General features: G+C 41.3%; 1 protein-coding gene across 2 annotated transcripts in view; it reads left to right on the plus strand.

The window, feature by feature from the left end:
- Positions 1-22,775, plus strand: part of DAAM1 (dishevelled associated activator of morphogenesis 1) — a 161,335-nt gene that overhangs the window by 103,639 nt on the left and 34,921 nt on the right. For both annotated transcript variants that reach the window (XM_046647122.1, XM_046647123.1), the window contains exons 4-15: positions 5,326-5,397; positions 10,564-10,658; positions 12,619-12,952; positions 13,778-13,888; positions 14,008-14,111; positions 15,298-15,364; positions 15,596-15,713; positions 16,143-16,281; positions 16,568-16,626; positions 19,789-19,976; positions 20,520-20,819; positions 21,122-21,229. In XM_046647122.1, the coding sequence (XP_046503078.1) occupies positions 5,326-5,397; positions 10,564-10,658; positions 12,619-12,952; positions 13,778-13,888; positions 14,008-14,111; positions 15,298-15,364; positions 15,596-15,713; positions 16,143-16,281; positions 16,568-16,626; positions 19,789-19,976; positions 20,520-20,819; positions 21,122-21,229 (1,695 nt within the window). The remainder of the gene's footprint in view (positions 1-5,325; positions 5,398-10,563; positions 10,659-12,618; positions 12,953-13,777; positions 13,889-14,007; positions 14,112-15,297; positions 15,365-15,595; positions 15,714-16,142; positions 16,282-16,567; positions 16,627-19,788; positions 19,977-20,519; positions 20,820-21,121; positions 21,230-22,775) is intronic.

Below are 22,775 nucleotides of genomic sequence, written 5' to 3' on the forward strand. Positions count from 1 at the left end.
CAGAAAGGTTTGTGTGTAAAAATGGACATAGTTTTCTTTTTTGCTTTTTTTACAGATGGGAAATAATATTCTGAAGCATTTTTTCTTCAGTAATATATTTGGTCATTTTTAATATCATTATGTAAATCTACTTCATTCTTTGTTACTGCTACAAAGTAATTTATTCAACTATCCCCCTTTCCATGTATTTAATGTTATTATTTGCTAATTCAGACAACACTGCAGTGAAGAAAGTCTTTGTAATATACATATGTGCAAGTGTAAATATGTAATTATGGGCTGAATTCCTGAAAGTCGACTTACAGGCTCAAAAGCCATGTGTGTTGTAAATTTGAACAATGACTGCCAAAATTTACCTCCAAACTGATTTCTCCAATTTCTGCTGTCCTAGTAACAAGGACTTAGAATGGCCGTAGCTGGAGATTCTGGAACAGTATCGTTATCATCCTAGCTGACGTTCATCGAGCATGTTCTGTGCCTGCTGTTCCCATGTTTCTTTACTTGTATTAACTTATCAAATCCTCACAATGACCCTATGAGGCAGGCACCCCTTTCACAGATAAGGAAACTAAACCTGAGTCACGCAGAGAGGTTACTAACTTGCCTGCCTGTATCCTCAGGGTAGTGAGTGGCTGAGGATCCAGGAGCATGTCTGTTGATGGTGGTGGAAGCAGTGGAACAGTCAGCTTGGATTGGTAGAGAGAGATGATAATGAAGCAAGAGACAGAAGTCTGGGACATAGCTGTGAATGTTTACTCCAGAAAGAGGGCAAAGAAATAACGTACAATTTATTCTTATGGGCAAAGTGATGTTCAGAAAAACAAATGCCACTGTTGTGTATTTAAAGAGGATGGGGGAGGATCTCCTGGAATTTTTTTATTAGCCACCAACCAGAGATTTGGGATAAAAAATGTGCCAGTTAGAAATGAAGCGAGGTTAGAAAGACTGTATTCCTTTACCTTCTAAATGAATTGGTTGATTAAAGCCTGATTTAAAAAAAAAAAAGTGTTCTTGAAGGGCCCTTGTAATGTACAAGTTCCCTTCTCTTTCTAAAAAAGGAGGTTTTGTTTTGTTTTTTGTTTTTTCAGAGTTTGAGAGAGTGGGAACAAAGTAGACAACCAAGAAAAGAGGTTGAAATTGTAGTCAGTGCTGGCTGAAAGCAAAGGCCACGTCGAGTGTCCCTCAGCAGAAGTTTCGTCTGTGAATCTTCTACCGATGGCTCTCAACCTACTAAGGAAACAGGATGAGCCGGATCAGAGAGAGAATAAAATAATTAATGTTGAGATTTTGTTCCCCTTCAATTACCTGGTTAAGGACATAGCTATTGAAAGTTAGGGGTTTTGTAACTGAGTCATTGAACAACATAAATTTAAAAAAATTATTGATTTTAGAAATTGGTCCCTCACACTAAGTGCGGTCCACACTGCGCATTCCATGACAGCTCACCCCGAGCCCTGTACAAAGTCTTAGGGCTTGCAGGGACGTAGAAGCGGTCTGCTCTCGCCCTCTTATTTTGGAGAGAAGGAAAATGAGGCCCAGAGATATTCAAACTTAGCAAAAAATTCCAATTGAGTAAACCAAAAAGTAAGTTCTGGAATCTGATCTTTAGATGGCCTGTCTGGTCGTCTTTCCACCGTATCGTCTCTCTGAAAATAAGTGATGTTTGAAAATATTCTCAAAAACCAATAATCAGTGAAGAATTCAATAACATAAAATGTTTCTATCAATTCTAGTTCTCTAATAGACCTTCTGAAGATGGGCAGATAAACTTAAATGCTTCTAACATTTTCAAGAGGGAACAAAACTAGATTTTAATCTGAATTATCCATTCTGTGGGTAGAATAAAAAGAACATTTAATGTGATTTCTAGAATTTGTATTCCCTTAGGGCAGCCTTCTCTAGGTGTCATTAAGTTTACCAAGAATCTGTTTTAAAAGGGAAGGGGAACCCAACTTTTTAAAAGAATAGAATTAAGCCAACATTCTTGCTTATTAGAGAAAAGTTCCGGTAGAGTCAGTGACAGAAGGAGACAAAAGTAGGGTGAGATCTTTATGGTTTAGGGAGCGATTTGTTTACCCCGTTCCAGTGTCCAGAACCACTCAATGCTCTCAGGTCATCTGCAAGTGCTCTTGAGAAATCCCATGAGGATGGCCTTGAGACTGAGCTGTAGAACAGAGCAGAATGGGGTGGGAAGAGCTTCTGAAGTGCTGTCCTTCTGCATGTGTATAAAGATAGGCAGAAAAGTTCCCGCAGGAAGAATCTAGAGGGGGGATCAGAGGTAACCCCGGGAAGACACCAGACCTTAGAATAATATTCAGAAATGTCGAACATAGCAAAAATAACAATAAGAGTTAGGGAAAGGCAAACTCATTTTTGGCCACTAGCCATGTTTGAGTTTCTTATAGTGAAGTGGTTAAGAGTAAAAGGCTAGCTTTGCACTTAATATTTATTGCTTGTGATTAATCTGAGGTCTAGTCTTAGCGAGAGATTGCCCTGATTCTTTCCCATTGACTCTCAGTTTCCAGCAACATGACCGTTGGCAACTCATCATCCTCTCTTTGCCTCTCATTTCCCATTTAGTAAAATGAGTATAATAACAGCACCTGTCTCACAGGGTAGATTAAATGAAGAGCACAGAGCTTGACACATAGTAAGCTATTTATGTGTTGGAAATGTTGTTGCTTCCATTACAACCAGGCTGATAATACATAGGACCTAGTTACCTTCCAGGAAATTATACACATTGCACTTCCATCAGCAGTTTCTTTCATGGACTTCCTAGGAGAGAGTCTCCCCCTTGCCATGTCTCAGTGTCCAGTACTCTTTAGGGGACCAGTGGAGAACAATTGTCTTCATCTCTTTTGTCCTGTGCCTCTGCAGAACCACAGACTCTAGCAGCTACAGAAGGTAGGAGCAGAGAGTTGGCTCACAGATGTGAGTTTCACTTCGCTGCCGTAGCACACGTCTGTATAGGAGGACCAGGAGTGCCCTAGGGAATCTGGAGATGCACTTGCAAAATGCAGACCTCTGAAAATCACCCCCAGGAATATAGTGATAACACTTAGGACATTTACGAGAAGCTTTCACATATGTTACCTCATTTGATTTTCTCAGCACTGAAGCATGTGAAAGAAAAATGAAGCTTTCTTCCCCTTATTTTGACTTCAGTATCTAGGTCTTCTCTTCATCTGTTTACATTATTAAAGCACTTCCAAAGTGTAAAGATTTCTCTCTATATACTAATCTTCAGTTTCTAAAACAATCTCTCATCTGTAACCATGACTTTTTAGCTAACAACAGACAGGCTCTCATGGGACCCTACACATGGGGCATGATTTTGTTTTAGTTTTGGAAATTTGCCCTAGTTTAGGGGAATAGAAAGATCTGGCACCTTCTATTTCATTTTATAGGTTCAAACACCAATGAATATCACTGTGGGTTTTGGCTCGCTGAATACATTGGTAACACTGGGCTTTTGCTAACTTTAACACTCCATTTTAACAGGAGAGAATGGTTCAGCATTTACACTACCGTTATAGCTATTTTATTAATGTGTTAAATAATAATAAAGAGCTGTTCTAAGAACTCATCAGATTTCCTAAGCTTTTTAAAACCATGTAAGTGTAATCCAGTCCAACTTCAAAGCCACTGCTGTAGCCTTTGTCCCCATCATCTGGCTTGTTCAGTCTCCAGATGAAATTGATGCAACGGCCAGAGTTATCAGAAGCTGAGATATCAGTTACTGCCAGCTTTTAAGGCACCGTAATAGTTACTTTGCTCTCCTTTTGTGACTACTTAAAGAATAGCTTTGAAATCATGTTTCTTTTATCTTACCCGAGTATATCTGCTTGGAAAGATTAGATTTGCTTAGAGAAAGTGTTTTTTTTGAGGTAAAGTATAGGACTGAAATTAAAAGCCACACCTTGAAACCACTGTCGCAAGGATTGGGATTCTGACACCAGGCAGTAGGGGGTAACTACTTCATTGTCCAGTAGCAGATATGTGTACCTGGCCCAGCATCTTCTCCAAGGAGACAGGGGATGTCGTTTATACTAAGATGCTCTCTGAATATGACACTGGAGAATAGCTGAAATTTCCCTCTTCGAGTCTGTCTGATTGCACATATGACTTACAGCCGCATAGGTTTGCAAACATGCCTGGAAATCCCAGGCCACGATGCCATCTTCTGATAGACTCGATGCTCCGATGGAGCAGAGGCCATGGCCGCCTGATTTTTTTGGAGGTGTGGGTTTAGTCTGGCACAGATCTCCCATCCACAGAGGCCCTGGGGGCTCTGGTGCTGGCTTCCAGTCACACTAGTGTGTAAGATGTAAGACTGGCTGGAGCGGTTTAGGAAAGGGTTCCCAAATTCCTTGGGTTTCAGTTCTCGTCAGCTCAGATGAGTTACGTTTTCTCAAACTCACAAGCTGCCCCAGCATAAGGACTGGGCCTGGGACTAGTGATGTGTGTTCATTCCATTCTTTCCATTCACCGTCAGGCCACCCCTCATCTGAAGCAGTAACTGGTTTTGGTCACATCAATGAAACCCTTCCTTAAAATGTCTACTGTTGGGACCGGCCTGGTGGTGCAGCAGTTAAGTGTGCACGTTCTGCTTCGGCGGCCCGGGGTTCACCAGTTCGGATCCTGGGTGCGGACATGGCACCACTTGGCAAGCCATGCTGTGGCAGGCGTCCCACACATAAAGTAGAGGAAGATGGGCACGGATGTTAGCTCAGGGCCAGCCTTCCTCAGCAAAAAGAGGAGGATTGGCGGCAGATGTTAACTCAGGGATAATCTTCCTCAACAACAAAAAAAGTCTACTGTCTGCTATAGTCTGAATAAACTAACTGAAAAAGTCTAGTTAACAACTGGCTGAACCTCGTGGCTATTTTTTAAGACAACTTTCCCTCTTCTGTGGATTTCACCCAGATGTATAGTCCAGCAATACCGTCCTCAGTGTGACACAGGCCAAAGATCCTTTGTCCTTGCAACAGACTCAGTGCCCTTCCCAATGCTCTTGTGCCCCCAAAGGAAAATAACATCACACCATGGTATGGCTAAGTTCCCATTTAAATTCCCCCTTGATCCATGGTTTGTGTCACGCCTTACTCAGGCTTACATGCTCTCTGTGCAAACTGGATCGGGAAGACCACCCTAGTCAAGTGGACAGTCTGATGATTTAAAGCCAACATTTAAAGACAGATCACTCAGTGTCTTCTACTGGTTTGTGTGGGCCATTGTCTAGATGCTCTGGAAGTCAGATGTGCTTATGGCCGTTGTGTGTATACATCTGGTGGTATATCACTTTTTTTTCTTTCTCTTTAGGACCAAGAAGAAAACAAGGGAGCAACAAGTTGGCCTGAATTCTACATCGATCAGCTCAACTCCATGGCTGCTGTAGGTGACTTTCTGTTCTACCACACACAGTTTAAAATGCAAGTCTAGTACAAAGCACACAGTTGCACAATAAATCCACTTGAATAAGAACTACCAAATGTCATTATCTTTCCAAACACTCAACGTTGTGGGGGAAATAGGGGGCAGGAATGGTACTTGGCAAAGTGATTTTTTCTAGTATGTTTTAAATAAAATCAACACACACTAAAATATAAGTGGTTTTAATGTTATAAGAGGAAATGTAATCTTAAATCTGGCTTATGTTCAACTTTAACTTTTAATTGCTTATACCAATCATTTGGAGCTTTGTTATGGCAGTATTATTCTCAACAGCCTTTGCTGTTCTCCTCCCACTCTTTTTTTTACTGGGGACTTGCTTAGTTCCTGGGTTCTTGATTTCACAGGGCACCAAGGTACTCTTTTACTCTCATAAATAAGAAAAAGGAATTCATGGAATAAGTGATTTAATGAAAAGGTATAATAATAATTATGCTGAGATGTCCTTACGAAATCTTTGGTACATGGGTTTTTCCTTCAGTAATTGCTTAAAGTGCATTCTCGATGTCTAAAATGTGCATTCTGGTCATGTGGTTGTCTCTGTGATGTCAGTGTTCCAAGCAGCTGGAGGAGAACCTATGCAACAGAAAACACATCGTCAACCTTTGAGCCTTAGTAGCTTGAATCCTTTGTGTTGATAAAATTGGAGATTGCCCACGGAGAACACAGTCTTGGCCTCAGTGGGCACACTCACAATTTTAAAAGTCAGTCTGTTACATTCAACTCTGAGCTTATGATATCCAAGCATATTGTGATATGATAGCTTCCATAATACTTTTCTTTACCTCTTTCTTTCCTGGCTTCCCCAGAGTCCTTATGGAGAATTAGTTTCTTATCAGTTAAAGCAAACATTTTAGATTGTCAAATATTTTGCTGCTGCTGCAAAAGTTAAAAACTGACTAGAATATGTGAATCATTCACACTTTTGCTAAACTTTCAGAGGCCTTGACTTTGAGTAACTTCCTCTTTTCTCGCTTTTTCTTTGAAGATGCTTCTTCTGCTATCACACATTGAATAATAAATAGCCTGGTAAATGTAAACAGGGCTGTATAAATTATAGAAGAAACTGCACAAGCTTTTGCCCCATGGGTTTCTAGTCTAAAAGCACAGCAGAAAAGAATAGAAAATAACCACCAAATCCTCCTTTAACAAGACATCCTACACAATGACAGACATGCGAAAAGGGTGATCTCAGCATTTGTATGAATGTGTTAGCAGAATGGGAGGCTTGTGATGAGCATCAGGGATTTTCTCTGCATCCACCTAAGCAATAATGATTTAGAGCCATTTTACATTTCCTGCATGTGAAGGTTATTTTCTGAATTCTGGTTGCTGGCTGTTAGGGAACAGAAGAGCTGTCGGGCAGGCCATCTCTCTCTCTAATTAAGTCACCGTTTGATGTCTAACAAGGGAAGTTGCATCTTTGCTAATGAGTTCACATCTATGAATGGTGAAGTACTGAGCCCTGTGGATTTTTTCGTCAAATTTTGGGCTAGTTAGGTTATTTTGCCCTTTAAAGACTTAATCCAGGCCTTGGCTGGAGTCAGCCTGGCTCCTTTCCTGCACTGGAGGGTCCATGATGTGGCCCTTCTTCAGAAGCCTCCTTTGTCCAGCTCCTTGGACAACCCTTGGCTGCTTTCATGAGTTGTCTACATTTTAATTATTTGCTTCCCAATCCAAAGTCCTTTCCAAGAGCACCTCAAGGCTATTAAATTGTCATATTGTTATGACAATATTAAATTTGTAAACTTGCTATTCTTTATGTATTAAACACCTAACAAAGCTTTCTAATGCTTCTTTAAGGACTGAGCCAGCAATTTCCAGAGTTAAAGGTAAAGGGCATCAATAGTTCATGAATTAAGGAGGCCTCAGAACTCCTGCAAACATGGAGGAAGGAGGGGGCCTCTGGGACCAGAGACTTTATGCTGAGTTTTCTGTTTTTCTTACCATATTTGTTGCCACTACCTCCTCCCATAGTTTTGGCTCAACCCGGAGAATTCTCGACAACACACAGCAGAAGTCCTGAGATGTTGTCCCTGGGGACTAGAAAGGCACACAATTCCTCCAAATCCTTTCGTGGCCTGGCAGCGAGACTCTTTGGCTCTCTGCTTAGGGAATTGTTGAAGGGGCATTTATTCACCTTGTCATCAGCCACTGTCTTCAGCATCAGTAGCAACTACTGCTCTTGAGTGGGCATCATGCGACAGGCCATAGAGCAGGCACTTTCCATGTTGGTTTCAACCCTTACAAGCACCCTACGCTCTAAGTGCTATTACCGATAAGGAGTCTGGGACAGAGAGAGGTTACCTTGCCCAAGGTCATCTAACTAGGAAGTAGTGGAGCTGGAATTGAAACCTATCAGTCTGAGCTCAAAGATGCCTTTCCAGTTTGCCTCTGACTCACTCAGTTTTTAAAACCGTTTGGCATGTAATAGGATACTCCCACCCCAGCCCACCCCTCCTCCCAAAAAGGCATCTGTTTTCTTTAATGCCTGGGAGTCGAGTAAACGGTCTAGGTTGAGAACTTCAGCGCTTACTGGCCTGTGAAGCTCTTTGTGGAACAAGTTCAGTTACTTCACATAAGCTTCATAACAAGATTCTTTGTTCTTTAAAGGACCCCTGAGTGATCTACTGGCTTTTAAAGAGTGAAAAACAGTGTGATAAAAGAGTGCAGCCCAGCAGATTCGGGAAGGACCTGGGCTGGCTGGCTATGTGGCTTCTCTGTGCCCTCTGAAGGAGGAAGGATGTAAGGTGAAGTTCAGTGGGCTCAGTGGCCTGCCTTATTGATCTCACACCAAGGAAATGTTTCCCGCAAGAACTTAGTGCCAGACTCCCAGCCAGGAATGATGTCTGAGGCTCCTTTGTGCCTCTGTCTTGGACCTGCCTGTTCTGGTGTATACCTTAGCCGCTTGACCGGAAGACCCTCTGCCAGGATGTGCTTTCTCCGTTCCCCACTTCTCATGTGAGCAGGGATTTAGTAAGTGCATAAAGCACTCACAGAGGCTGCCGCAGGCCTGTCCTGTGTATGTCAAGGTGGATGCTGGATGTTTGGTGTCGCAGCCAGCTTCAGAAGTGTAGGTATAGCCCCCTTTTCTACCAAAAGTTGAAAATTAAGCCTTTTTTCTAAATAGGAAGCTGGAAAACTTGAGATTTTATGTAAATTATTTTGTTTTGAAAAGTCATAGTAGAATATCAATTTCCTCCTCATACCCTCAATACAATAAATGCAATCTTAGATTCAAATCTAATTGTATCACATACAGAAAAAAGCACATTGTCTTCTGTTTTGAGAGGAATAAAATGCTCCTTATATTGGGAAAGGAAATTGCAATTTAATTTTCTTGACATTTCATAAATCTCCCAACTCTACTAGGGAGAGACATAATGTAGTCTGCTTTTATTCAGATGTTCCACCCTCTCCAGGATCGTTAAAAGGATGAATCCATGCATCTTTATTCAGTATTAGGGAACCACAACAAGAAATCTGTGTCGTCTAATTTGGAGATCATTTTGTGTGGTTAAACTTAGGAACAAGGAGTGATATTCATAAAAGGCTTGATTCTGAGCTGCAGATTCAAAGTGACTGCTTACGAGTCTAAACGAGTTCAGCTGTGCCATAGGAGATTAAATGGCTTTGGCTGGATCTGTGCTGAATTTTCCAGGAACTGGGTCTCATGGAGCCGTGAAGAAATTCGTTGTCTATTTCTGCACGCAGCTTCTTCCCCTACTGTCCTCTGGTGACAGCTGTCCAGGCACATCACCAGCAAGACAACAGCTTTAGCAGAAACAGTAACAAGTTTAAAAAACAAGGCTTTACTGATTTATATTTTAGTTGCCATAAGTGATGCTGATACGTTTGCTTGCTTTGGGTTTTACCCTCCTAATTGCGGAGTCAAATTTAGGCTGTAGTTAACATTTGGTTACTTAGTGCTGATACTGTTGACTTGACAAAATTAAGTAAAGTTATCCCTTGATGATTTGTGGTCCTGAAAGAGTGGGAGAGACTGGACCGTTGAGACACACGGATAGGACTCTTTTTCCCAATACCCCAATCTGTTTCCAAACCATGCATTTTATCAGAATTGGTAACAGGTAAACAGACTGAGCCTAGATAAGCACATGTTCAGAGTAGGGTGAAGGCAAGGGACCAGTGGTTCCGTGGGTGGAGGCACCTGGGGCCGTCCACCTTGGGGATACTTTTAGTACAACTGGGTGATCAGGGGGTGAAAGGAGTGCAAAAGGCTTTTAAACAAGTCTATAAACCTTACTAGCGTTCCCCACTTTATAGCATCAACTGAGATCTGCTTCCCTAGAGCCTCGTTCTTCAAAGTGAGGTCTACGGCCTGCAGCATCAGCATTGCATGGAAACTCGTGAGAAATGCGGCATCTTAGGCTTCACGCAAACAGAACAAATCAGAACTCGCATTTTAACAAGATCCCCTGGTGATTCGTATCCACATTTAAGTTGGAGAAGCACGGCTCTGGCGGATCCCTGAGCAGGGAGAGTGTACACACACACGCAAACACCCACGTCCACATTCCATGTCCTGATTTCCAGATGATGTTGAACCATTTCTAAAACTTAGACATTTACTCTAAAGGAATTGTCCATCTTAGTACCAGGTCCAACTTAATTTTTCTCTTAAAAAAAATTTTCATGTAATAGAAAGTATAAAAGATTAGACTTTTCAGTGTGAGGAATGGGAGCGAGAGCTTGGGAAGATTGCTGCCCACCTCTGTTTGATAGTGTGATAATGTTATTTAATTGCTAGAATGTTGTATTTAACTGCCGGTCCAGTCTTCTTTCTAGCAAATATAAATAGTAGTATCTTCATCAAAGTGTAGTTGTACAAACAAACATTTGGACAACTTAATCTCTACTAACATTTCTAAACATTTCCTTAAAGCTTTATTTAGAGTTTGAAAGAACTAACTTGTATTCTTGGTGCTTCTGCTCTATATTTTGGCTTGTAGTAAATCTTAGTCATAGATTTGTTGACTGATTATTTGTATTAAAAGTGAGAGTAGCTCGTCATCTTTGGACTTGTCTTGCTTGTGCTTTAATTAAAACACAGAATTTAAAGAAGTAACTTCAGTATTCTTTGCATAGAGAAAATCTCTGCTGGCTTTGGAAAAGGAAGAGGAAGAGGAGAGAAGTAAAACTATAGAGAGTTTGAAGACAGCACTGAGGACAAAACCAATGAGGTAATGTTTTCCTGGGTAGCGTGCGCTACTTGTCTCTTCTTTTTCTTCTTCTCTTCTACGCTTTCTTCCCTCCTTCTTTTCTTCCTTCCTTCCTTCTTTTTTCTGCAATAGCCAAACTTTTGAGGAAGTCTTAAATTAAAAGCATGCAATTGAACCATGAGTGAAATACTTTAATGATTGAACATTCAGTAAATTGATTTTCTTCAAATCAAAGATGTGCAGACAGCCATTAAGGTGGCTAAATAAAAAAGACAGAGACTGACAATTGTTGGTGAGGATGTGGAGAAATTGCAATGCTCATTCAGTGCTGGTGGGAATGTAAAATGGTGCAGCCACTTCGGAAAACAGTTGGACAGCTCCTCAGAATGTTAAATATAGTGTTGCCATATGACCCAACAATTCTACTCCTTGATATATAGCCAAGGGAAATGAAAACGTGTTTCCCAAACAACTTGTATGTGAATGTTCATATCAGCATTATTCATAATAACCAAAAAGTGAAAGCAACCCAAATTCTACCAACTGATGAATGGATAAAGAAAATGTGATGTATCAAATGGAATATTATTCAGCCATGAAAAGGAATGGAATGCTGATACATGCTGTAACATTGATGATCCTTGAAAATATTTATGGAAAGTGAAAGAAGCCAGATAGAAGGGAGCACATATTGTATGATTCCATTTATAGGAAATATCAGAAAAGGATAATCCATAGAGACATAAAGAATAGTGGTTGCCTGAGGTTGGGGAGAGGGGGAAATGATCTTTGGGGGATGATTAAAGTATTCTAAAATCACATAGTGGAAGTGGCTACACAACTCTGTGAATATGTTAAAAATCCCTGAATTATACATTTGAAAATGTGGATTTTTTGGCATGTGAGTTATATCTTAATAAAACTGCTATAAAGAAAAAGATGGCAGTCAACTTCCACTGTGTGTGCGCCACACCTGCATTTCCCATTAATGCCTCTCAAGTTTGGTGGGGTGTTGGATGCTTCCAGGTACAGTTCATTAGTACAGGTGCTATGAATGAAGCCAACTGGTTTAACCAGCTTGGCTATATCTGGGTCATCTGGTTGGGTGAAATGGTTGGAAAATAAAGACTTCCTTCCTTTTTTTGACTATAAAATGCTAACTGAGAAAAACTATTGATTTATCAAAAAGCCTATGCAGTTGTGTGACAGAGTCCTTCTAGCCTATTCCTAATATATCAATGTTTCCCTCTGTGTTCTGCATTCTCTGTTGTTAGTGGGTATTCAAGGCTAAATAAGTTTGGAAATTTCTGGAGTGGTCAGATACTTCTGAACTTTTCAGAGGCTTAACATGCACATGTCCATTATGAATTTTTCTCATTGGTTGACTTTACAGTAAGTGCTATAAATATCAGTAAAATTACAGTAATAAAGTATCATTTATTTATTTTATATATTGGGATGCCGTGTAGTATTTCATACAAAGAAGGGGTTTCTACACAACCTTAGGGATATAGACTATCATTTATTTGACACGCAAATATCCTGGACTTTAAGGATGTTCTTTGACTTTCATTGATATGAGCCCTGCCTGGGTCAGTGGTCAGTAGACAAAAGTGCATAGGGCTGGATGTTATAACCACGCGGATCAGCAGATGACTTTAACCTAAGACACGTATTCTGAGTGTCTTCTTAATCCTGATTTTCTGGGGTTATATCACGTGTTAATTGGTTCTTTGTATCAATTAAGATCTGTTTACCTCAAATGGAGGTTTTTTTCACACTTGTGGTTAGCCCTGACCATTGGATCTGTGCCAAGGAAGAGGCCAGGAATTAAGAAGACTTCATCAATGTAAGCCTTTTGGTATTTTAGGAACTACATCTTGCTTTCTTTCTCCAGCCCCCCAAACTTTTTCCTTAAGTGCTATCACAAAATTCCAAGGAGACTTGGGTCTGATACGTTTTAACCTTCTCCTCGTGACAGGTTTGTAACCAGATTCATCGACTTGGATGGCCTGTCATGTATTCTCAACTTTCTAAAGACCATGGACTATGAGACCTCAGAGTCTCGGATACATACCTCTCTCATTGGATGTATAAAGGCGCTAATGAACAACTCTCAAGGTCGGGCTCATGTCCTGGCTCATTCTGAGAGTATTAACGTAATTGCTCAGAGTCTGAGCACAGAGAACATTAAAACAAAGGTGGCCGTACTGGAAATCTTGGGCGCCGTGTGCCTGGTTCCCGGGGGCCACAAGAAGGTTCTGCAGGCCATGCTGCACTACCAGAAGTATGCCAGTGAAAGGACCCGCTTTCAGGTGGGTGCTCCCTCACTGCTCTTCGTTCACCCTTCTGACAGGTACCTTTCCTGGCCTGAAGGGGGAGCCTAACCTGAGATTTCCCCCATGGTGATGGCTCACACCATGACTTCAAGCATTTCCTTCCTCTCAGGTGTTAGTACCAGAGACTGGAATATACTTTCTATACATGATCAAGCTGGGGTTTGGGATTTACTGAATTAAAAATGTGGCTCTGCTTCCTACCCATGATATAGCATACATCTTTTTTTTTTTCTTTTTGGTGAGGAATATTGTCCCTGAGCTAACATCTGTGCCAGCCCTCCCTCCATTTTGTATGTGGGACACCGCCACAGCATGGCTTGATGAGCAGTGTGTAGGTCCACACCTGGGATACCCAAACCCCTGAACCTAGGCCAGCAAAGTGAAGCATGCACACTTAACTACTACGCCACCCGGCCAGCCCGTATATAGCACACATCTTTTGACTCCACTCAATGGAGTGTCCCTGAAAACTTTACAGTTGCTATCCTTGATTTAGGATCAACATAAACAGTGAGATTATGTCATCATATTTATACTCAAATATAAAAAGCAAGCCGAGTTAACGAAGCACAGTCTTTCGTACTTTGTATGTGTGTATATATGAACATATATGAGGTAACAATTTTGAAAGTAGAATTTTTAGACCTAATCTTAAGAAAAAAAGGTGGCTTTTTATAGGTCCATATAATTCTGACTAAATACAGGATTTAAAAAATTAACTTCTGAGTAAAAAAATTAATAAAATGAGTGTATGGTTAGTAATGACTCTGTCCTTTGTTTTTGTGTTTGAATCCTTGGTAGACGTTAATCAATGATTTGGATAAAAGCACAGGGCGGTATCGAGATGAAGTGAGTCTCAAGACAGCTATCATGTCCTTCATCAATGCAGTGCTCAGCCAAGGCGCAGGAGTGGTAAGAAACTTCTGGACCACAATTTAAAACATATTATTAAAGAATAATAATAATAAAAGATTACTGACTATGGAGTCTAAAAAGCTTAAATGTGTATTTTATCACCCTTGTACTTTCAGGAAAGTTTGGACTTTAGACTTCATCTTCGCTATGAGTTTCTGATGCTAGGAATTCAACCTGTAATAGATAAATTGAGGGAACATGAGAATTCAACCTTAGATAGGTAAGTCAGACTGTTGTGATCTGAGACATACTTTTTCCATGTGTGTGGTGCCAGCCTGTGAACTCCTTGTGACCTGTCTGTAACAGCAGGAGCTTGCCCCAGAATGCGGTCCAACCAACGATGTTTCTGTAGGCAGACTTTCTCAATGAAAGAAGCAGCACCCTGTGAAGAGAACCTAGCATGGGTTTTGGCATTAGACCTGAATCCGTATCCTAGTCCTGCCTCTTATTTACTATGTATTCTGGTCAAGTTACTCAATTTTTCTGAACCTTACTGTTTTTCTACCTGCAAGAAATAGTGATGACGATAACAACAACTATCTTCAGGTCTCTTATGAAAATTGGCTATAAAACGTGTGGAATCCCTTGGTACTTTTGATAGACCTTCTGTGGATGTTAATTTCCACCTTCCTATTCATTTGCTCTTGTTTGCAATCATTTTACTACTTCTGACATATCCCTCTAGCCCTCAGATCTGTTCTGCCACTCTTCTCCCTCATTCAGGCACTCCAGCATGCTCTTCTCCTTGATTGTTCTAGGAACATGTCTAAATATTCTTGCCTCAGGGCCTTTGCACTTGCTATTTCCTCAGCATTCAAAGATCTTCCCACAGATGTCCAAATTGCTTGTTCCCTTGTTCCCTGCAGAGAGACCTTTTCCAACCACTGTGTGTACATTACTCACCTCACCTCCCATCATTCTCTATTCCCTTTACCCTCGTGTATTTGTATTCATAGAACTTATCATCCCCAGTGTCTGAAATACATAGTAGGGACTCAATAAATATGTGAATGACAAAGTGAATGGCATGGGCATTTCTTTTGTGATCTTTAATTCAGTGGTCAGTCAAGTGTAGGTTTATAGGCTTGTTTTTCCATAAAGGGAGTGTGAGAGCAGGATCTGGACTTGATTGCTTTTGGATTTAGTGAACATTTATTAATTATCTACTATATATTAGGCATCCTTGACCTTTAAATTTGTCTGTTATTGTGATCTCATTTCACTCAGATGATGTCTTTTTCCTTAGACAGGGTGTAGTTAAGCAAAGGCATTTAAATTTTGTTGTCTTATTTCTTTCAAAGATATCTCTCAAGAAGTTTAGGCTTTATTATTAATGTCCTGATTCGTATGTGCCTGTGCTTAAAGGACATTCTACTTTTATTAGCTTTTCTTTAATTGTCTTTCAGGCACTTAGATTTTTTTGAAATGCTCCGAAATGAAGATGAATTAGAATTTGCCAAAAGATTTGAACTGGTAGGTATGCTTACAATTATTTTGAGTGGACTCATCAGCTCACAGAATTTCCTTATATAATGTGTGTGGTAGAGTTGACATGGACCAGTGTAACCTAAGAGCTAAATCACAGTTCTGTTTGCTTCCTAAGTGGCAAGGTTAGCTTCTGTTTGCCTTGGATTTGCTTACCTTGTGTGGCAGGAATTGAGGAACTTGGATGTTTGACTTAGATTTCTTTTCCATACGAAATAGGTGCATATAGACACAAAAAGTGCAACTCAGATGTTTGAGCTGACCAGGAAGAGGCTGACCCATAGTGAAGCTTACCCTCACTTCATGTCCATCCTGCACCACTGCCTCCAAATGCCTTGTGAGTGTGTTTGTGATGTACACATGTGTTTCTTCAAGTTTGGACATCATCGAAAGGGCTGTCTCCTCAACAGTGCTCGTTAGGTTGGGTGCACATCAGGGATTCTGCACCTTGGCTTTGTGTCAGCCCAGTGTGTCTACATAGCTTAAGGGGTATTGTGAAGTTCTTAAAATGAAATGAGTTATAACTTACTTTGATTTTCAAATAAATATATGCCTTACAACACATTTAGAAAGGGATAGCAAGTGCCTCTCAATCAAGTAAATAATCATCACATATCAGAATTCCAGAGACTTTGGGAAGCATTGGTGCGGATGTTGTAAGCATCTCCCTGGTTCTGTGGCTCTGGTGGGTGACCGCTGTTGAAAAATATTTGTCCTAGTTTAGAAACAACTCGAAGTATTTTTCCACCATTCTTTTCTTTTCTAGACAAGAGAAGTGGCAACACTGTTCAGTACTGGCTACTCCTGGATAGAATTATACAGCAAATAGTTATCCAAAATGACAAAGGACAGGACCCTGACTCCACACCTTTGGAAAACTTTAATATTAAGAATGTCGTACGAATGTAAGTTTCTTCTTATTTTGTTGCCTATGAGATAATAGTGACAATGTAAAACATTTATTTTATCTTACATCAAAATAGCAGCTAGGAGAAATGAAACGTGCTAGAAGGCAAGTATGAGTTCCTATACTAAATACGCATGTAATACATCTAAGTAATGTCTGGGTTTAAGAGGGTTTTAGGCATGCTGAGGATTTTCTCTGCAGTAGACTATTTTTGTAACTAGAGAGCATGCATTTAACAGTGTGCCTTCTATGTTTTTTGTAATGAATGCTTCTTTATTGTACAGGTTAGTTAATGAAAATGAAGTTAAGCAGTGGAAAGAACAAGCAGAAAAAATGAGAAAAGGTAAATGATGAGGCTCTGACAAGAGAAGAGACCATGTTACTGGTTATTGGACAACTCTGCTTTCTGTATATTTTAGAAATTTGCATTGATGCTTCTTATTAACTTTGGTGTATCAACAGCCTTTCTTTTTCCATGTGTTAAGGGCATTTTGCACTTTTTTTCTTGAATTGAGCTATTTTAGTTGTTATACTGACTCCCAAATATTTTATCCTTTTATTATAGTCATGTAAATTTTTTTGAAAAGCTTGTAGCATTTGCTGTTCAGTATTCATTAATTAAAATTTTCTTAACTGGCAATCATTCCAACCCTCACCGCAACCCTGTAACTGCTCTTTAAAGCAAACTGGATTTTAAGAAATATAAGGGACAATAGGAATTACACAGAATTTTAAAAGAGAAGCACAGGCCACTTGGTTTCAGCAGCCAACTCTCCACATGACTTTAATTTGGCACCAGTTATATAAAGAGAAATCATGCAGAAAATTAGTGACCATTGTAGATATAGGTGTTATGAGACGTTAGCACACCAGCTGTTGGTGAGTATTTGAATGTCTTTGATATTAACACTCAGCACTGAGTGACAGGAGGGTCATTTGTGCCCATCACTTTGCCAACCACTCACAAAATAGATATAACTTTTCCCCCTCCTTCAAAATATTAGCAAATCAAAGTTGGTCTCTTTGAGCAAACAGTCATACCCTCAGCCACTACTCTTTCAGTATGCTGCTTAATTGACTTCCTTTTCCTTTTCCAAGTTATTCAGTCACCGCCAGTGAAATACAATAGCACTCACCCCAATATTTAGTGTGTTGACAGGAAGATCCAAGCAATGCCGAAGCATTTCCTTTCCTCTCATCACATTTGTTGTTTCCATTGAGCAGAAAAGCAGAGCCACCACCGATACCAAATGTGGAGTCCTGTTATGTTACGGGTTCATCATATAAATTCAGATTGTTCTCGAATAAGTAAGGTTGCATAGGCATTTTTATAAAGAAATTCCAGAAACTGCTATAGAAATAATAGAAACACAGACTAAAAGTTAGGGTAAGGAGAGATTATACCAAACAGAAAGTGGTCAATGAGTGGTATTTTAGGGGTACACTCTGGAGCATGGAGGCCGAGATGTGCAAGTTGAAGAGAGTACTGAGGACATAAGCTTTGGAATCCTTCAGTCATTCATTCAGTGGATACTTATTGAAGGCCTTTGTGTGTCAGGCACTGTGCTAGGCTCTGGGTCGGAGTCACAACTCTACCCCTGACTGACTGTGTGGGTAGGCTAAGTCATAACCTCTTTTCTTCCAGTGTCCTCCTCTGTAAAATGAAGATTAAACCTAACTCTCAGGCTTGTTGTGGAGATTAAATGACAAAACAAATATAAGAACTTTAGCATTGTGCTGGCACATACTGCTTGCACAATCAGTGATGAGGACTTTTGTAGGATTTGGGTGGCTGAGGTGGTTCAAGAGAAAATGGGAAAGGTCAGTAGGAGGAACAGCGTGGTTTGAAGTGAGGTCATGGGTAGACTCCAAAAAATGAGATACTATAGATAAAATCAATTCTTTTCTGGAAGTTTGAAGTAGCAAAGTTGTATTTAAGAAGGCACATGGTGATGAGTTAGTTAGAGGGTGGAGGCTGTGAAGAGACAGAAAGTTCTGTGGACCTGAACGCTGGAGAATTCTCTTTCGTGCAGCGCACCCAGTCAGTGCTGAAGAAAAGCTTAATGAAGGGAGGTCATTGGTGGAGAGAATCCCTTAGGCTGGAGCGTCCCGAACATCTAAGGAGCATTTGGAAACCACCCAGCCCCTGGCCTGCGGAGAAGGCTCCCTGGACCAGGTCTGCGGGTCCTGAATGTTCAAATCCCTCAGGTGGTTCTGAGGCTTGGCCAGATTTGTCAAAGGCTCATGACTGGTGATAGGAAGTTAAGTCTTGGAGTTGGCGAAGAGGAATGAAATGGAGAAAGAGGAAAGAAAATGGGGCACAGTAGTTTCCCGTGAGGTCATTTGTAAATGTCTCTGAAGCAGTCAGGGAAGCATCCATGGAGTGGTGGAAGTGGGTTGATGGTTACTGACTCCAAGGCTGGTGAAATCCAAAGATTTTAATGGCTTGAACCGTGTTCTGAAAACTCCAATTTTGGAGGACTCAGAAGAGGGGAAATAAGAGACAGAGAAAGCAAGGATTTAAATGTGTTATCAAATTCAGAAATAGAGACCAAATCTGTGTAGCTCTGCCCCAGTGGGTTATATCTCTAGTGGGTTTATTGATATAAAAAGAATAGGAATTGGGGCCAAGTATTTGAAATAAAAATCTACAGCCTAAACTTCATTAGTCCTCTTTTCCACAGATCATCACTCCGTCAGTGCCAGAGTCGGCCAGCGTATTGGCAGTGTAAATAGGCATTACACTAAATTGGATGCCTTGTTTCATCATAGCAGGATTGGGGAAGCCAGGAAAACTACAGCTGAGAACTAGTGTTTTTCTTCCCATATTATGCTGATTCTCCTGCTCAGCCAGTACTACTGCCCTGAAGTATTTAATTCTGAGATGATAACATCTGCTTTCACAAGTTTTAGGAATTGTTTGCTGAAAGCATAAAATACTTCCAGTCCCAATGGCCTTCTGAGGGGAGTGGGAGCAATGACTGCGCTGGGACAACACTGGGTTTGGCAACAGCATTTCCACAGTGCAAGAGCCTCCCTTTCAGCCCCTCTGCTAGTCGGACACGAGCCGGCAAACCTAGCTAATAAACACTGGACTTTTCTCATTCTCATTTCTCATTTGTGAAAAGAGGCCCTTTTAATATTCATTTTCTCTAGTGTGTCTACAGGGCCCTTTCTATGACAGGATTCTGAATTAAATACTAAACAGGCAGCATTCTCCTCCACAAATGGTTGCTCACACTTGTGTTCCATCTTTAGAACTGGGACTTTAGGGTCTCTTCTTCCGTCTTTTACCAAGTGTAGTTTATAAAGTTGTTCATCTGAAGCCCCCTCTAAGTACGAACACCCGTGAGCCCGCGGGTTGCTGCCTCTGACCGAGACGAGGAATAATACTTACCTAATAAAGAGCCTTGCAATCATCCTCAGTCAGTTTTCTATTTAGAGAGAATGCTTCTTCAGCTTTGAAGAGTCCCTTGTTTTCATGTGCAATTGTGTTCCTGCATAGAGCACAATGAGTTACAACAGAAATTGGAGAAGAAAGAGCGAGAATGTGACGCCAAGACCCAAGAGAAGGAAGAGATGATGCAGACCCTAAATAAAATGAAAGAGAAACTTGAAAAGGAGACTACTGAGCACAAGCAAGTCAAGCAGCAGGTGGCGGATCTCACGGCGCAGCTCCACGAGCTCAGCAGGGTGAGGCCTGAGGGCCGCGGGCCACGTCTTCTGTTTCTGGGCAGCTGCTAAGGCCTCAGTTATTCTGGAGCCCTAGTCCTTAAGTAGGTGGCTCCTGATGGGCGAATAAAACCTGAATCATCTTGTGATTTCTCAAGGTGGATGTGAGACTTGCTCCCTCTATTTAGCGTGTGGATGAGGCAGCAGAGGGGGTTAGGGTATGCATTTTTCAATACAGAGCCTCTAATAAGAGCAAGGGAAATCACATTAGCTTCTTAAAATGAAAAGCAATTTCATGAAAACCAAACTGCACGGTGGTGCAAGAAGTGAGAGACATGTGAACACTTTGCAAACAAGCGCTAGAGTGCCAATGCAAAGGGCTGACCCAGTAGAGGCCATGAAGGCCCTAAAAAGTCCGTTTGACTTGCTGCCCCTTTAAACCCATGTTATCCGAAGCATGGGTTTCTCTATAATATAGATTTTAGGCAAAGTTTCAGACTCTCTAAATCATCCGATGAGTTTACGTCTTCCACTGACCCTCTTTTTCCTGTTTTGTCTTTTCAGAGGGCTGTCTGTGCTTCAGTCCCTGGTGGGCCCTCCCCTGGAGCCCCAGGGGGGCCCTTTCCTTCCTCCGTGCTGGGGTCTCTGCTTCCTCCCCCACCGCCCCCAGCTCTACCAGGTGGAACACTTCCTCCTCCACCCCCACCCCTCCCTCCGGGTGGCCCGCCTCCTCCCCCAGGACCTCCTCCCTTAGGGGGAGTCATGCCACCTCCTGGCGCTCCTCTGGGTCTGGCACTTAAGAAGAAAAACATTCCTCAGCCCACAAATGCCCTGAAATCCTTCAACTGGTCTAAGCTGCCTGAGGTAAGTCATTTGTTCCAGTGCCCTCTGATGGACAGCATTAGCAGCTTACAGCCTTGTCCCCAAAGGGAAATAGCCCTGTCTGTTAAATGATCTCATTTTCTAGAATGAACTTGGGATTCTCACCAGCTGAGATATTTAAGTGTTAAAGCTTCTGAAATAAATGACAGGTTGTTTGAGCCAACTCACTTTGAGCATCTGGTAGGATGAAAAATTGGGGATAGCAGCACTTTTTAAAAAATAACCATGTATGTTCTTTTTGTGTATAATATAAATCCTGGCACTTATTAACTTAATGTTTGCAGAACAAACTGGAAGGAACAGTATGGACTGATATTGATGATACAAAAGTCTTCAAAATTCTAGATCTTGAAGACCTGGAAAGAACTTTCTCAGCTTACCAAAGACAGCAGGTAATAGCATGTGCCCTCCAGATGCTGGAAAAGTAAAAAGTCATGTCCTCATGCATTTTCCCTGAGCCAGAGGCCGTAACCATGATACGAAAAACTTCTTAGTTCTAGGCTGTTTGGTCTCCTCTGGCATGTTCCTGCAAAGCAGCATGGTGCGTGTGTGTCCCTACGTGTGTCCAGGTACCCATCAGTGTGTGTGTGAACACTCTGAAGGTAAATAAGCTCCTTATTAGGGAGCTTCAAAACCCGATTAGAGTCCAAGACCTTGTCTCCATCGGTAGAAGGAGTTCTGTGTCTTATTATCACTTGTGCTTAGTCAAAATGGGTCACCAGGAGAAAATATTAGTTGGTGAGTTACCTAACTTGTATTGCCACCTCATGGTGTTTCTGAAGCCATCTTCCTTTGTCTGACTTTTAAATGTAAGTGTATATATATCAAATGGTATTATCAGAAGTAGACTGGTTTTTGAAATAGATTGAACCTTTAGAATTGTATGGGGGTTGGTAGATGACTATAATTTGGTGGCTAGATACAACCTAGAGAGAAGTTTTTACTGTGTGTCGTGAATACCATCAACTCAGAAGTGGGGCTTCAAAGTCTAAGCAAGTCTGGGTTTGGCAGTGAATCAAATAGGACCAGGGGAGCTTCTGAAAAGTGAGCAAAGCTTTCATGATAGTAGTGAGAACATGATTTGGTGCTTGCTGACGTGGCCAAGTAGTCAGCGTCACTTTGTGAGCCCTGGAGTGCGGTCCCAATCAGTCAGTTAGAGACCTGGGAATGGAAGCACCGAGTCGTGGAGTATTGAGGAGAAAGATTCTTAAGGAAGACTGAGGGAGTAATGACAAAGAGAGCAGAGTGCATCTTAATTGGACACATGAATGCCGGGCATCTGCGCAGGGGCTTTCCATGGGCTTTTCTGGGAGGCCCTTAACTACTGTGTGAATCAGCCCAGGGTGGAGCATCCTCAGACAAGCAGCAGACTTCCTAGTCTGCCTAGGTTTGGCCTGGTTCCCAAGAAAGAGTGTCTCAGAACAGACCTGCCAAGCACTGAGAGAGAAGACGGACTGAGGCTGGGGGAACAAAAGCTGAGGGTTGTTATTTTCAAACTGGCCTCTGATGCATCTGCAATTGAAAAGAAAAAGTGGTATTCCTTTAGCCGGAATATTTTCTCTTAGAGGAAATCTGCTCTGCAGTGCATTTTATGCTATTTTAGTAAAGTACAAAAATGCAGGGGATTGCCTGCCATGGCAGCATGACCCTAAACAGGACCCTTCACCTGGGGCTCGCTATAATTATGAAGGCAAACTTGTGCAATATCATACACACCAAGTAAAGAAAAATGAAGAAAAGATGATAGGACACTGTTGGGTAGAAAGCAAGACACTTTATCTTTCAAAGGACAAACAAAAGATGTGTTGAGAGCCCTTATACTACAGGCGCTCGGACCAGACTCATTCATGATTAGCTACAACAGGGCTCTCTCTCTCTGCTGTCCCAGGAAGGTGTCTGCTGGGCCTTGACATGAACTCTTAGTACATTTTAGTAAAA

This window comes from Equus quagga, chromosome 20 (assembly GCF_021613505.1).
Source record: "Equus quagga isolate Etosha38 chromosome 20, UCLA_HA_Equagga_1.0, whole genome shotgun sequence".
Lineage (NCBI taxonomy): Eukaryota > Metazoa > Chordata > Mammalia > Perissodactyla > Equidae > Equus > Equus quagga.